The sequence below is a fragment of the Myotis lucifugus genome, unplaced genomic scaffold, assembly GCF_000147115.1.
Source record: "Myotis lucifugus unplaced genomic scaffold, Myoluc2.0 scaffold_7, whole genome shotgun sequence".
Classification (NCBI taxonomy): Eukaryota; Metazoa; Chordata; class Mammalia; order Chiroptera; family Vespertilionidae; genus Myotis; species Myotis lucifugus.
The window spans coordinates 15,987,050-16,004,434 of record NW_005871055.1 but is presented as its reverse complement, the minus strand read 5'-3'; the positions used below and the strand labels follow the sequence as shown (position 1 = coordinate 16,004,434).

Genomic DNA, 17,385 nt, shown 5'->3' with positions numbered 1-17,385 from the left:
TCCCAGATCAGAGTAGTGTCCCACTGGGTGCCTGGCCAGCCTAAGTGAGGAGCTGAGGGCCATTTTCAGTCTGGCCACCACCCCCTTCAGGGTGGGGGGTCCCCACTGGGGTGCCTGGCCAGCCTGGGTGAGGGGCTGATGGCTTTTTGCAGGCTGGCCAAGCCCCCCAGCGGGGACCCTCACCCCATGGGGGTGTGGCCAGCCTGGGTGAGGGGCTGAAGGCTGTTTCAGGCTGGCCACAGCCCCTTCAGGGTGGGGCGGGGCCCCACTGGGGTGCCTGGCCAGCCTGGGTGAGGGGCTGATGGCCGTTTTCAGGATGGCCACACCCCCCAGTAACCCAAGCTGCCAGCCTCTCCTTTTGGTCTGGAAGCAGGTATCTGGGATTTATTTATCTTCTATAATTGAAACTTTGTAGCCTTGAGTGGAGCCCAGGGCCGGCCAGGGCAGGCAGGAAGCTTGGCTTCCTCCATCGCCAGGGGCAACCCAATCCTCCTGTTAGCTCCAGCTCCGTGGCCGCCGCCATCTTAGTTGGGTTAATTTGCATACTCGCTCCTGATTGGCTGGTGGGCATGGCTTGTGGGTGTAGCGGAGTGGTGGAGTGATGGTTAATTTGAATATTTATCTTTTATTAGTGTAGATATTTTTCCATCCCTTCACTTTCAGTTTCTGTGTATCTTTTGTTTATGGCTATGATCCTCTCTCTCTTCCTCTTCTTTTTAAAGCAGTCCCTTTAACATTTCTCATATTGCTCGTTTGGTGTTAATGTACTCTTTTAGCTTTTTTTTCCTCTGGAAAGCTCTTTATTTAACCTTTTATTTTAAATGATAGCCTTACTGAATACAGTATTCTTGGATTTTAGCCTTTCTTTTCATTACTTTGAGTACTTCATGCCACTCCCTTCTGGCCTGAAGTGTTTCTATTGAGAAGTCAGTTGACATTTTAATGGGAACTCCTTTGTAGGTATGTTTCTTTCTCTTGCTGCCTTTAAGATTCTTTGTTTGTCTTTAACATTTGCCATTTTGATTATGATGTGTCTAGGTTTGGGTCTCTTTGGGTTTCTCTTGATTGGAACTCTCTGTGCCTCCTGAACTTGTGTGACATTTTTCTTCACCAGGTTGGGGAAGCTTTCTATCTTTATTTCTTTAAATAGGTTCTCTGTTCCTTGCTCATCCTCTTCCTCTTCTGGTTTTTCAATCAAATGGATATTGTTACTTTTCATGTTGTCCCAGAGCTCCCTTAAGCTATCTTCCTGCTTTTAAATTCTTTTTCCAATTTGCTGCTAAAATTGGGTATTTATTTCTATGTTGTCTTCCAAATCGCTGATTCTATCATCTGCTTCATCCAATCTACTTTTAATGCCTTCCAGTGTGTTCTTGATGTTAGATATATCATTCTTCATCTCTGTCTGGATTTTGTTCATGGCCTCTATGTCCTCTTTCATACTCTTGTAATTTGCAATAAGTTCCTTAAGCACCTTTATAACCATTGCTTTGAAGTCTAAGTCTGATAGGTTGCTTACCTCCATTTCATTATTTCTTTTTCTGGAGTTTCCTTCTTTTCCTTCATTTGGGGGATGTTTCTTGGTATCCCCATTTTAGCTGTCTCTCTGTATTTTCTCCTATGTGTTTGATAGAATTGTTATGCCCTGCCCTCCAATCTTTGTGGGATGGCCTTATGAAGAAAGTGTCTTGAGGAGTCCAGTGGTGCAGTTTCTTTGTTCACCTGAGCTGAATGTTCTAGGAATGCCCATTCTGTGCATTATTTGGGCTCGCCTGTTGTAATTGGGACTGTTTCTATCAGGTCAGAACAAGACACAACAGGACCAAACAAAAAATATGAAAATCAAGCTATTCAATGCAACAACAGGAAATACTGAGAAGGAAAAAAAAAGAGAAAGCAAAGCAAAGAGAAGAAATAAAAAGAATACTAAAAGACACACAATCCAAGATTTAGAGGGGGATATAAACAAGAATAAGATGGAAAAATGGCTATATGGGAACAAGGAGGATGCTAAAAGAACTGGTATAGGAGAAAAAAGAAAAGGAAACAGAAAATAAGTGAAATAATAATAATGAATTTAAAATATAATGATAATGAATATAGGATATAGATAGAAAATGTAAGATTGAAATAACGAGAAAAAAGAGAAAATCAAAATAAAATAAGGAAAATTAATCACAATAAGAATAGGCAAAAGTAGAATAGAATCAAAGGGATGGGAGAAATTAGAGATATGCAAAAAAAGAGAGAGAGAGAAAAGAAAGAAAAAAAGGGGGAAAAACCAACAAATAAACAACAAAAAACAAAACCAATAACATCCATTCACACACACCCAGATCAAAAAACAAAACCTCACACACACACCCACTGAAAAACCTTTGAGTCTGCTATTTGTGGAGCTCCTTGGATTTTGCTCTGATGTTGAATATGGTCCCTTGGTGTGTCTATCCTGGGCCCCCTGGGAGCTTCTCTGGTGCAGGTCAATATGAGTTACTGTCCCTTTCTGACCCAGGGCAACTTGAAGCCCTTAGTAGTCCAGTGGTTGGGGACTCCTTAGCCCAGAGGCTGGGTCTGCCTTGTGTCTCACACCTTGATTGTCCCTTTTGTAAGCTGTATTCCCTTTCCCCATGATGCTGGGCTCTGTGGGGATATCCTGGTCCTGGCCAGGATGGTTTGATCAGACTTCTGTTGGGTGTGGTGCCAGTGGCTTGTGGGGGGAGGGGGCAGGCCCTTCCTCTCCTAATGCCTCAGCTCTGGCTTGCTGGTACCTCCTCTCTGTTACCTGCAGGGGCACAGATTTTTTGCCCTGGGGTGTTCCCCCTTGTCTCAGGTCACTGCAGGTCAGGTCAGAAGCAGCTGTTTTGCCAGTGGGAAAGAGGGGATTTCCCCTGTGTTCCATGTGGGCAGCGCTGATCTCCTTCCTGAACCTACTGTCCAGTGCCCTTTTTGCTCACCTGCACAAGTTCCTTCAAGTATTAGAGGGCCCTCCAGGTTTAATGTTAAGTGTGTCCTTCAGACCCCTCCAATGTAGGCTGGCCCTGAGCTCCACTGTGTGGTCCTCCTCACTGGTCAGAAGAGCTTCCCAGGCTACAGGATGGCAGAGGGCTAGTGCTACTCTATCCAGGGACTTCAGCCCCAGGCTCCCACTGCTGCACCCACTCTGCAGTCTCCACAGACAGTGCCTTTGAGTCTTCCTCTCTCAGTCCCAGGCCCTCCCGTCTCACCTACATATCTGCAGCCTCTTCAGTCTCCTCCGGTCCTCAGTTTAATAGTTCCAGCTCAGGCGAGGCTACATCCACTTCCTGTCCTTCTTGGAGGGAGGAATCTAGGGCAGTGGTGGCAGTGGTTGAGTACATGTCAGGGGCAAGAGCCCTGCAGGGTCAATAGTGGTCGCCTGGTGGTGGTACAGTGTCCAGGCTGGGTTCCATTGGGCGCATGGGTTCAGGCTGGGTGTGTGCCAGGCATGCAGAGGCCTCACGGGTGTCTGTTACAGGCATTCGAGTCTGGGTTGTGACCTCTGTGGGCACACGGGGACCAGGGCGGGGTCTGTCCAGATGGTGGTGAGGCTTGGCGCATAGCCACTGCTGCTCCTCGCAGCCTCCTCCCAAAGAGGACCTTGTAGACCTTTCAAGGTGGCACACTCTCCAAGCTGGAGCTGTGACCAGGGAGTGGCTGTAGCAGTAGCAGAGGCTCTGTGCCCATAGTGAGGGGTCCCGTGGCTGTCAGCTGCAGATGCATAGGGTCCTGCTGCTGTTCCCTTAGGTTCACGGCCAGGTGTTGTCTGTGGCAGGCAGGCTCGGGCTCTCTCTGCTGCTGCTGCTGCTGCTGTGTACTTAGGTGCGTGGACCTGGGGTTGTGTCCTTGGGGCACTCTCACATGGGTTCAGGCCCAACTGTGGCTAGTCTGGGTGGTGGCAAGGTTGGGCACCTACCCACTGCTGCTTCCTTTCAGATGGCTCGCTTTCCAAGCCAGAGCCAGCGGGGAGTGCCTGTGGTGGCAGCAGGGGCTCTTTGGCCAGGGGAGCTCGCACCCTCCCTCTCCCCGACCAAGGCTTCTGCATGAGAGTACTGTCACACACACACACACAGACACACACACACACACACACACACACTCGCCCTCTCACTCCCTCACTTACTCACACTGTCCCTCTCTCCAGTCCTGCCAGCCGCCATGTTCCGAAGTACAATTTTTCCATTTATTCACTTTAAAAAAAAATTTTTTTTTATTGATTTCAGAGAGGAGATGGGAGAGGGAGAGAGAGAACCATCAATGATGAAAGAGAATTATTGATGGGCTGCCTCATGCACGCCCCCTACTGGAGATGGAGCCCTCAACCCGGGCATGTGCCCTGACCAGGGATTGAACTGTTTGTTACCTCCTGGTTCATGGGTCCATGCTCAACTGCTAAGCCACACCGGCCAGGCAGCATTTATTCTCTTGAATCCAGAAATTAAGCAGTATATCATCAGATTAGAATTTATAATCTTAATGTTAGACCCCCAGAGCAAGGACAATGGGCCAGGTATAGAAACTCACTAGAGAAGAAAACTCCAGATGCCTAGCAAGGGACAAAATTGGGAAAACAAGAACCTCACCCCCAGGGTAACCTTTTCTCCCCTTGCATATCACTGGTCATGCAGTTTAGACTCTCTGACCTTTTCCTCCCTAAAGATAACATCTAGGCCTCCGGTGTATTTCAGCTCCAGACCCAGAAAAGTAGCAAAACCAGACAAGTGATGCCAGGGCTGCCTCAGGACCAGCTTTTACCTCCCAAGTTACTCAACAGGTTTCCTCAGCCTTAGCTATCATATACAAATTCCACTCAGCATACCACCCCCAATCTTAAGGGAAAATAGAAAATGAACTATTCCCTAAAGAAAAATACAGTGGGGCCTTGACTTACGAGTGTCCCGACTAATGAGTTTTTTGAGATACCAGCTGTCTCTTGGCTGATTTTTTGCATTGAGTTGACAGAGTAATTTGAGTTAACGAGCTCCTTAACGAGCTCGGTCTCGGAACGAATTAAACTCGTAAGTCAAGGCCCCACTGTATAGGCAATCTATGTTAGGAGACTCATCTACATTGTAATCAGGTGTTGCCAATCACCCTGCTCAGGATTAGAGTAGCTCCCTGAATGGGGTTGGGTTTAGTCCCTATGAAGTAACATATGGGTGACCCTTTCAGGCTGCTCTAGGAATAGATGCATATGTAGATCATGATGTTAAAAATTAAGAATTATATGCAGCATCTTTACCAGGTGTTCTAGTTATTGTCTTTCAGTATCTACAATATAAACTATTCTGACAATGTCACCCTCCCTTATAGTAATGGACATACTAAGTTGCCGGCTGGTTGGTTTCTGATATGTGGGGTAACTGTTTATTCATATAACCCTGCCAACAGCACCAGGAGGCCTTGTTTCTTAGGATGACTGGTAGAAGATAGAGACCTTTCGCCTGATTCCATAAAAATAATTACTAACAAATAGAGGAGGGAAATGTTAGGACTATAGGACAATAAGATCTTTAATGGCCATTTGTAAGCTTCCTGCCTTAGGAGAACAAGACCAGAAAAAATAACTTGGTGGACACTTGGAATCAGACCATATAAGAAATTGATACTGTCCTAGACACCTGATTGCACACCTGCATTCCATCCGCATTCCAAGCCCACCCATTCAGCCCCCAAACCCACTGATGACAGACAATAAGAGCTTCCCACCAGTGACTGCATAAGGATGAAACTCCAGCTCCTGGGGGCAGCCATCATCAACCCAATGTCCCCTTGGTTCAGTGCTTAATGTCCCTTTCTTTAAATTAATTCAATTTTTCTTTATCCACTGTCTGAGATGACTATTTATTCTGCCCACGTACCACCATGATAACCTTTCATTTAAAAACTTCACTTTGGTTACCTCTAGGACAGTGGTTCTCAACCTGTGGGTCACGACCCCTTTGGGGGTCGAACGACCCTTTCACAGGGGTCACCTAAGACCATCGGAAAACACATATATAATTACATATTGTTTTTGTGGTTAATCACTATGTTTTAATTATGTTCAATTTGTAACAATGAAATTGGGGGTCACTACAACATGAGGAACTGTATTAAAGGGTCGCGGCATTAGGAAGGTTGAGAACCACTGCTCTAGGATATAAAATTCCTGATGGAATTGTTTGCTAAAAAGTGGATTATTATCCTGGTTTGTATGGCTCAGCCTATCATCGATTACCAATGTTGTAGCTGGACCAGCCCTTGTAGTTCTTAGGATTGCAAGATGCCCTTCAGTAATAACTATCAGAAAACTTTGAAATGATACAGGTTTTGTTACTTAACTAGACCTGGAAATCCAACAGAACATCTGGGACCACGAAGCAAGGTCGAGAGCTCACAGGATCTTGAGATTCTGCTTTTATTGGGATGGAGGCTGGGGGCCTAGGGTTTCACCTGGACCACTCTTTATTGGTTAATTTAAAATATAGGAGCAGGAATTTAAAGCACAGGAAGAGGGAAAAAACCCACAAAAACAAGTAGCCCAAGTGGTCACTTATTGCAATTAACCAAGATCTCTAAAACAAGAGATGCCGTGGGGAAGGCAGCCTGGCTCCATGTGGCTTGTAGTGTTTATTGGAAATAGCTGTCTTTGAAGTGGATGCCTGGGTAATCAAAGCTTAAGTCAGGCCCATGCATTACAGTAAGCCCTTGATTTTGCTGACCTCAATTTAACAGAATTTCCAGTCCCTATGTCATATGTGAAAATTAACACCCTGTTAATTTTAAAATGCTTTTAACCCAAGATTTGCTTATAATCAAATTAACAGATTATTTGTCATTATTAATTCACTGTTATTTTGAACAAATTTTAGTGAATAGGCCATATATTGGAAAAAACACTATAATAATTTTTCCAACATAAATATTACATATCTACAACTACTATAGTCTGCATACTTAAATCCAAGAGTTACTGTTTGTAAATAGTGTCAGGCGAATGATTAGCACATGATCACATCACATCATGCCCCAAAATTGGTTCTGTAGTCATGTGGTGTGACTCTCTACAGCTGTTTGAACACCTGCTAGCAGGTGTTCCCACATGCACCAAGCCATGCGCAAGCTATGTGCATTTAATTGTGGTGACTTGAATGCATGCTTTTACTAGACCTATTCAGTATAAATTTAAAGTTACAGTAATACATTTAGAAAACTTTTCTGTGAAATTAAACTTTTTATACATAATTATAATTACACAAATATATTTACATATGTAAAAACAGGTAAACTAATTTGTCAATTTTTTAACATACCCATTCAGAAAACTTGGTTTACTATATAATGGACTTTCAACTTTAATAGACACCCCCTCAACTGAATTAGTCCATTATATCGAGGTTTTACTGTACAAGAAAAGATAAAAGTAACAATTGTCAGGGCTTATACTACTTATCCACACATGATGGATCTCATAATATTTCTAATGTTGATTTAATTTTGTAAACCATGCTTTGCAAATGCATGGTTGGATCCTGTGAGAGACTGTTATCAACTTTTGAGACTTTGAGCCCTTTCTTCAAACTAACTGCACACTGAATCACACCTGTAAGAGAGACTCCAGAGGGCTCCCCTGCCTGTGGTGGGGGTTGGCCCAAGCCCCGCAGCATGAGGTGCTTCCATCAAGCACAGTGGGAAAACCACTGCTCCCAAACCTAACTTTGGGAAGAGTACCATAAAGATGGTCCTCAGATAGCGAACCGTCCAGATTATGTAATCACACATTGACTTTGGTTCTTGTGAATGGGGCTTGTCAACCAGAGAAGTCTATGGCATCAGTTCAGAGTAACATATCTCTGTCCTAGAAATCAATCACTTGTTACTGTATAAAATGTCTTTATTTCATTCTCTTGGCTTTTCTGCTGCCCCCCCCCTTTAAATCCATGTCTATTTTGGGGGAAGAGAGGGAAAATAAAGATTCAATGAGTTTAATTTAGGTGCTTCTGAGACATTCTAAAGGAGAGGACAGATTGGCAACCATATATTTGGGTATGGAGCTCAGAAGAGAGATGCTAGTGGAAGCCAAGGGTGTGGCCAGAGAGAACACCGGGAAAGGGCCTAGGATTGAGCCTGAGAAAGTCAGCTGTCAAGGCTGGGTAGAGAGGGATGAATGTGTAATAAGGGGGAAAGTGTTTCCTGAAGTAGGAGAAAAGCTAGGAGAGCACGGGATGGTGGACATCAAATGAGGATAGTATTTCAAGGAGAAATAGATACAGTATTGAATGCTGTTGAGAATGCAAAGGAAATGAAGTTTTCAAATGTCCACAAGATTTAGTAGCATGATGGTGGTATGTTATCTCCAGAATTAAGTTTTCTATTCTTTCTGATAGTCCTTTAACACTGAAAACTCCTGAAGAGCAGACAGCTTGAATAGATCTCCACATCCTCCTTTATTGCTTTTTTAGTTAAGAAATGCCCAATAAATATTGGCTATTTTGTGAACTTAATGATACACTTGAAACCTTCATTCAAAAAGTATTTGTTTTGGGGTGTGCTGGTGATAGAATTGTTCTATATCCTGATTGTGTTGCGGTTACATGTGTTAAAACTCCTAGAACTGTACACCTCAAAAGAGTCCATTTTATTGCATCAAATTTAAAACATTTTAAAATAGTAGTGATATAATTATTTTTCTTACATGATGGTGAGCTTTTGGGTATTTATGGTAAAGAGATTCTTAAAATCTTATATGTAGTTCCTAAGTGGGCCGTTGTATTTATACAAGACAATAAAATACTGTATATTGAATAAAAATAACTAAAGTTTTAAATAAAGTATTTGAGAGAAATACAGAAAAGTGCTGATAGGAAATTCATGAAAATGCATATGTAATTTAAGCTGATACTAAAAGAAAGGAAAAAGAAAACCATAACAAAATCTCTATTGTTTCATCTTTTTAACAGACAGGAATGGGTCACTTGCGTGTTACAAAAGATGGGCTTCGCCTGGAAGGGGAATCAGAATTTTTATTTCCTTTGTATGCCAAAGAAATACACTCCAGAGTGGTAAGACAATGATGAAACATTTAAATCATTTGTGTTTTATGAAAAACAAATAATGGTTAAGCACAGAAATTTCTGAGGAGAAATAAAAAGGAGACATATGTACTACTATCTGTAATACTTTAAACAATAAATTAAAAATAAAATAAAATGTATACATGTACATACATTCACGATAAACTCTTTATAATGGATTTGCTCTAAGGCTGTGGAACTTATTTCTAATACTAGAGGCCCCAAGCATGAATTCATGCACCAGTGGGATCTCTCGGCCTGGCCTGTGGGATCTGGCCAAAACCAGCTCTCCGACATCCCCCGAGGGGTCCTGGATTACAAGAGGGCACAGGCCAGGCCCAGGGACCCCACTGGTTCAAAATCGGGGCTGGGGAGGGATGCGGGAGGTTGGCCAGCCAGGGAGGGACCATGGGAGGGCTCCAGGGCATGTCCAGCCCAACTCAGTCAGTCCTGATTGGCCAGACCCCAGCAGCAACCTAACCTACCAGTCAGAGCGTCTGCCCCCTGGTGGTCAGTGCACATCATAGTGAGCAGTTGAGCAGCCTTAGCATTTCATTAGCATATTACACTTTGATTGGTTGAACGAACAACTGAACACTTAGCATATTAGGCTGTTATTATATAGGATTACATTCTAAAAAGACTCCATTTTCATGCACTTCAAATCTGAATTTGGTGGTCTCAGTCATTTAAACCATAATAAAGTAAAGTTTGGTAATGAAAACCTTTATCAAAAACAATCTAAATTTCTTTCTATTAGTGCAACTAATTTAAATACACTTCTTTCAAGGCATTTAAGATTTATCTGAGAAGAATAGAAAGAAATTAGTGTCATAGTGGTATGTTCTATACTAATTATACTAATTATACTGATTGTGATCCTGTAGGATTCTTCATTAAGAGATTAAATATCACTATTAAATAATTGTGTGACTTTAAAAGTAAATCTGCCTCAGTATTATCTTCATTTACTTCTATGAATTTTATAGCAAGTAGAGCCAAGCACAAAATATAGTCAATTTTTGTACTATGTTCTACTTTACCTTATGTGATACTATGGACTTCGTAGTAGAGTTAAACATTTTGCTAGATTACTGATTAGGTGATATTAGCTAAATAAAATATTAAAACTTTGTCCAACTATAGCATATAAATTGTAAGTCATTTTTCTCCCATCTTTCTAGATATGAAAAAATATGTCAGTATCTCCTACATGCAGGGTCTGTACCAACTATTCCAGAGCAATTAGAAAGAAAACAAAAAGCCAACAACTGAGAAACACTTGGTCTTGTAAAAGAGATAAAGCACTCCTAAACTACACATCAGAACAATCACCAAACTCTACTACCACTGCAAAATGATATGGTGTAAAACTTACACAGAAATACTGACTGCAAAGGAGAGATCCTAGAGAGTACAGGACACATAAGTAGTTATTAGGCACTACTAGAAATATCTCAGTTGACAGTAGGAGCAGGCAAATGACCTATAATATGAACCTGATTCTGAGAGCTTATTCAGATAGTACACTTACATCAATCATAATGGTATTTCAGTGTAAAACAGCCCTGTTATATAGAAACATGGGGAATTAATGCAATCTTTTATAAAAAGGAAAATCAGATGTGAACAAAAATTTACATATTAAAAAATAGAGAATAAAAGAATTTACATATTAGAATTTAGGCTTCTTTTCCTTCAGAGTTATGTTGGCTGATCCCCTACCATATTTTTAAAAGCTAAAGCTAGTAGAATAACCTGGTGACTAAAAGCAGGTGATTAGATCATAGCAAATTTAATATTCTGGAATTAATAATACTTTTAGTTATATCTTTTTTTTCCCAGCTGTGACTCCAGACAGGATCCAAAGAGGAGTTTTACCATCTCTTCTCTGGGTTTTATGGAGACTTAGTTTACCCTTCTGTGTTAGCCTCTTAAGGCACTGAAATTTTAGTTATATCTTATTAGACTCTTTCATCTACAGTATACTTTTAAAAAACCAAGGAGTAAAATTATGTAAATTGTTTTAGATAATCACATATTAAAGTGATATGTCAATCATTACACAAAACTACACAAACATTTAGAATATTATGGATAAAGTATTTTGTATCTAATATGACTTTCAATAATAGGATTAACTGAATAAAATGATGTCTTGTGATTTTCATGTTCATTGATATATTAGTTAAGTTTCCTTTTCAAAGATGAGTCTAGGAAGTAATTTTTCATAAACTTACAGAAATTGCCTTATGAATTTGCAAAATTCATTTGTCTGTATTGCTGGGCTGAGAAAACTTTTTTTTTATAAATATAATTAAACATGGTACTATAGCCTCTAGCAGTATGAAAAGGGGGCCCCTCAAAATTATTACATGAGATCTTGTCAAGACTGAGCTTGGGGATTATAATTTAAACCCATCCACCCTGCCTGTTAACCCAAACACATAGCAATTATATCTGATAAAACAAAAGGTTGTATTTAAAAATATGTAATATGGTCATACATTAAATGAAACAAGCACACAGAGGTAAAATGATTGTCTTTGAAGTTCACAACCCTGAAAGGGGGTAAGGATAGCTTACAGGCAAAGCCCACAAAAGTAGCATCAACATGACAGAGACCTCAATTAAATCCATTGCATGAGACAGCAACGAAAGGCAGAAAATATTTGCAACTACTGCCCAAGCTTGAATAAAGCTGCATATCTGTGGGGAGGAAATCACAGAGATGCCAAATCAGGACCTGAATATCACTGAGGACATGAGCCCTGAGCCACTATTATAAAACAGAGACCCCGGAGTTTGAATAGAAACAATGCTAAAGCCTTTTGACAGGCAGGGTAAGTGCAGAACTTAAAATAATCCACATAGGGAGCTTGAGACTAAATCTTCAAACCACATAAGGTAAACTTATCAAATAAAACACTATAAAAAAGAATAGTTTTCAACTAAGTAAAAATAATCAATCTGAAAATGATTGTGAAAGCAGAATCAAGAATCTCAAGGAAGTAGATCTGTTTTTGAGTAGCTTTCATTAAAAGAACAAATTATAAAATCAGAACAGGTCATATGGGCAGAAATAACAGAGAACAGATTTACCTTCTCTCATTAACCAACTAAAAACCTTGAAAAATCTATAAAATAATGATTTTTGCTGTAAAACGTCAATATGTTGAAATCTTAACATCCAATAGATACAATAACCAAAATGAGACACAGAGAAACAAGACTGAATAAAATTAACAGAGTATCAGTGAACTGAGGGACAATGTGAACGGGTCTTATATATTTGTAATTGGAATCCTTGAAGGAGGGTAGAGGGAAGAAAGGACAAATACTGGGGTGGAGTATGATTCTTTTTCTCCAAGTGTGATGAAAACTTTAAACCATAGATCAAACATGCTTAATGAAACACAAACAAAGGAAACGAAGAAAACTACATCAAGACACATCATAAATAAATTGCTTAAAATTGAAGATAAAGATAAATCTTCAAAGCAGCCAGAGGAATAGGACAATTGCATATTAAAAAGAAAAGAAATTAAAGGAAAAGAAAAGAAGAGGAAAGGGAAATAACAGACTTCTAGTCAGGAATAATTCAAACCAGAAGACAGTGAAGCACCTACTTTAAAGTACTAAAACAAAGCCAACCCAACCTAGCAAAAATATCTTTAAAAAACAAAGCCAAAATAAAATCTTTTCAGACTTTCTAAAGCTGAACAATGTTATTTTAGCAGACTTACACTACAGGAAGTATTAAGGGAAGTACTTTATGCAAAGGGAATATGATATTAGATGGAAATATCAATCTTCACAAGGGAATAAAAAATATCAGAAATGTTAAATATGTGGGTAAACAAAAATAATACTTTTCATTATTTTTTTAATTAAATTTATTAGAGTGACATTGGTCAACATGAAGATATATATTTCAGGTGTGGGTTTCCAATGCACTATGTGCCCACCACCTAAAGTCAAATCTTCTCCTGTCACAATATATTAGGACTCTCTTTTCCCCTCACCACCTTCCCTATGGCAACCTCAACTCTGCTGTTTGTGTTCACAAGTTTCACTTTTATATCCCACAAATTAGTGAAATCATACGGTTCTTAGCTTTTTCTGACTGACTTATTTCACTTAGCATAATATTCTCAGGGTCCATCCATGTTGTTGCAAATGGTGCTATTTCATTCTTTCTTTGGCTGAGTAGTATTCCACTGTGTATAAGTACCACGTCTTCTTTATCCAGTCCTTTATCTCAGGCCACTTTGATTGTCTTGGCCACTGTGAATAATGATGCAATGAACATAGTGGTGAATATATCTTTGAGAATGCGTGATTTTGAGTTTTTTGGGTATATACCAAGGAGAGGTTTTACTGAATTGTATGGTAGCTCTATTCTCTACTTTTTGAGGAATCACCAGACTGTTTTCCATAGTGGCTGTACCAGTCTACATTCTCACCAGCAGTGAATGAGGGTCCCTGTTTTCCACAACCTCTCCAACACTGGTTATTGCTTGTCTTGTTGATAATGGCCACTCTAACAGGTGTGAGGTGGTATCTCATTGTAGTTTTGATTTGCATTTCCCTAATTGCTAGTGAGGATGACCATATCTATTGGCTGTTTGTATGTCTTCTTCGGAGAGGTGTATTTTCAGGTCCAGTATAAAAATATATCAATAAAATGTAATTTTATTGATTTCAGAGAGGAAGAGAGAGATAGAAATATCAATGATGAGAGAGAATCATTGATTGGCTGCCTCTTGCATGCTCCATACTGGGGATCAAGCCTCCAACTGGGGCATGTACCCTGACAGGGAATCGAACCGTAACCATCTGGTTCATAGTTCAATGCTCAACCACTGAGCCATGCCGGCCAGGCTTCTCTGTCCACTTTTTGATTGGGTTGTTTGTTTGTTTGGTGAATTTTATGAGCTCCTATGGAATACTCATAAAATTAATATTTTGGAAATTAAACCTTTGTCAGAGCTACTGTTTGCAAATATCATTTCCTGTCTGGTTGGCTGCCCCTGTTTTGCTGTCAGTTTCTTTTGCTGTGCAGAAGCTTTTTAATTTGATATAGTCCCATTTATTTAGTTTTGCCTTTACTTCTTTTGCCTTTGGGGTAAAGTTCATAAAATGTTTTCTATGACTAAGGTCCATAAGTTTGGTACCTATTTTGCTTCTATGTTACTTGTTGTTTTGGATCTTAAATTTAGTACTTTGATTCATTTTGAATTAATTTTTGAACAGGGGGACAAACTATAATCCAATTTCATTGGTTTGCATGTGGGTTTCCAATTTTCCCAGAACCCCTTATTAGAGACTATTTTTACTTCATTGTGTGTTTCTTGCTCCATTGCTGAAAATTATCTGTCCTTATACATGTGGTTTTATAGCTGAGCTCTCCATTCTGTTCTACTGATATGTGTGTCTGTTTATCTGTCAACACCATGCTGTTTTGATTATTGTAGCTCTGCAGCATAATTTGAAATCAGGGAGCATGTTACCTCCAACTTTGTTATTTTTTCTTAAAATTGCTTTGGCTATTTGGCTATTTTATGGTCCCATACAAATCTGATGATTGCTTGCTCTATTTCTTTAAAAAAAAATGACATTGGCATTTCATGGGGGGTTGCATTAAATCTGTATATTGCTTTGGGTATTATTGTTATTTTAACTATGTTGATTCTTCCAATCCATGAACATAGGATATTTTTTCCATTTTTCTGTGCCTTTTTCTTTTTTTTCCTTTTAATCTTTATTGTTGAAAGTATTACACAAATTCTCCTTTTCCTCTGATTAGCCTCTTCCAGCCCTCTCCTGTCCTACCTCCTCCCCCAGGCCCTCACCACCCCATTGTCTGTATCCACAGGTTATGCATATATGCATACAAGTTCATTGATTGATCTCTTTCCACTCACCCTTCCCTACCTTTCCTCTGAGGTTCAACAGTCTGTTCATGCTTTCTATGACTCTGGGTCTATTTTTGATCATCAGTTTATTTGATTCATTAGATTCCACATATGAGTGAGATTGTGTGAATATAGGGGTGCATAAATTCTTCCTGATGAGTGTTTCAAGTTTCTTAAGATATAGTCCTAGAAGTGGGATTACTGGGTCAAATGGTAGTTCCATTTTTAATTTCTTGAGGAAACTCCATACTGTTTTCCACAGTGACTGCACCAGTCTGCATTCCCACCAGCAGTGTACTAGGGTTCCTTTTTCTCCACAACCTTGCCAACAGTTGTTGGTTGATTTATTGATGATAGCCATTCTGACAGGTGTGAGGTAATATCTCATTGTCATTTTGATTTGCATCTCTTGGATGATTAGTGACTTTGAGCATTTTTTCATATGTCTCTTGGCCTTCTGTATGCCCACTGCGGAGAAATGTCTGTTTAGGTCCTTTGCCCATTTTTTAATTGGATTGTTCATCTTCCTTTTGTAAAGTTGTATGAGCTTCTTATATATTTTGAAGATTAACCACTTATCAGATATGTCATTGGCAAATATGATCTCCCATGTGGGGTGGGTGTCTCTTGTTATTTTGATGATGGTTTCCTTTGCTGTGCAGAAGCTTTTAATTTTCATGTAGTCCTATTTGTTTATTTTCCCCTTGATTTCTAGTGTCCTAGGACAGTGGTCGGCAAACTGCTGCTCTGCAAACCATGGTTCGTGAGCCACATGCGGCTCTTTGGCCCCCTGAGTGTGGCTCTTCCACAAAATACCGACTTCTGCGCATGGGCCACGAAGTTTCAATCGCACTGTACGTGCTCGCCCGCATGTGGTATTTTGTGGAAGAGCCACACTCAAGGGGCCAAAGAGCTGCATGTGGCTCGTGAGCCGTGGTTTGCCGACCATGGTCCTAGAGAAGTATCAGTAACATATTGCTATGAGAGATGTCTGAGATTATGGTGCCTATGGTTTCTTCTAGGACTTTTATGGTTTCACATCTTACATTTAAGTTTTTTATCCATTTTGAGTAAATTATTGTGTATGGTGTAAGTTGGTGGTCTAGTTTCATTTTTTGCATTTACCTGTCCAATTTTCCCAATACCATTTATTGAAGAGACTGTCTCTGCTCCAATGTATACTCTTGCCTATTTTGCCAAATATTAATTGAGCATAGTGGTTTGGATTGATTTCTGGGTTCTCTGTTCTGTTCCATTGATCTATATGCCTGTCCTTGTGCCAGTACCAGGCTGTTTTGAGTACAATGGTTTTGTAGTATTACTTGGTATTTGGCATTGTGATTCCTCCAACTTTGTTCTTCTTTCTCAAGATTGCTGCAGCTATTTGGGGTCTTTTTTGTTTCCATATAAATTTTTGGAGTGTTTGTCCTAGGTCTGTTGGTATTTTAATAGGGATTGCATTGAATCTATAGATTGCTTTGGGTTGTATGGACATTTTAATGATGTTGATTCTACCAATCCAGGAACATGGTATATTCTTCCACTTGTTTATATCTTCCTCTATCTCTTCTTTCTTTCTTTTTTTTTTTTTAAAAAAAATATATTTTATTGATTTTTTACAGAGAGAAAAGGAGAGGGATAGAGAGTTAGAAACATCAATGAGAGAGAAACATCGATCAGCTGCCTCCTGCACACCCTCTACTGGGGATGTGCCCACAACCAAGGTACATGCCCTTGACCAGAATTGAACCTGGGACCCTTCAGTCCGCAGGCTGACGCTCTATCCACTGAGCCAGACCGGTTAGGGCTCTTCTTTCTTTTTTAATACACTGAGGCCACATTTATGTTGATAAATGTGTTCAGTATTTTTTTTATTGATTTCAGAGTGGAAGGGAGAGGGAGAGAAAGAGATGGAAACATCAATAATGAGAGAGAATCACTGATCAGCTGCCTCCTGCATGGCCCCTACTGGAGATCGAGCCTGCAACCTGGGCATGTGCCCGTGACTGGAATTGAACCCGGGACCCTTCAGTCTGCAGGCTGACACTCTATCCACTGAGCCAAACCAGCTAGGGCTATCTCTTTTTTCAATGTCCTGTAGTTTTCAGAGTATGGGTCTTTTACCTCCTTGGTTACGTTTATTCCTAAGTATCTTAATTATTTTGTTGAAATGGTAAATGGGATTTTTTGGTTTTTGTTTTTGTTTCTCTTTCTGAGAGTTCACTGTTGGTGTATAAAATCTATGGATTTTGGGGTCTTCATTTTATATCCTGCTACATTTCTGAATTCATTTATTAAATCTAGTAGTTTTTTTATGGAGTCTTTAGGCTTTTCTATGCACCATATCATGTCATCTGTGAATAATGACAGTTTTACTTCCTCCTTTCCAATTTGGA

General features: G+C 40.0%; 1 protein-coding gene and 1 pseudogene across 1 annotated transcript in view; one reads left to right on the top strand and one right to left on the bottom strand.

The window, feature by feature from the left end:
- The window catches only part of SGCG (sarcoglycan gamma), a 148,637-nt gene that overhangs the window by 42,409 nt on the left and 88,843 nt on the right, over positions 1-17,385 (top strand). The window contains exon 3 of the mRNA XM_014449703.2: positions 8,958-9,059. Coding sequence (XP_014305189.1) covers positions 8,958-9,059 — 102 coding nt within the window. The remainder of the gene's footprint in view (positions 1-8,957; positions 9,060-17,385) is intronic.
- LOC111824705 lies at positions 10,915-11,029 on the bottom strand (annotated as a pseudogene).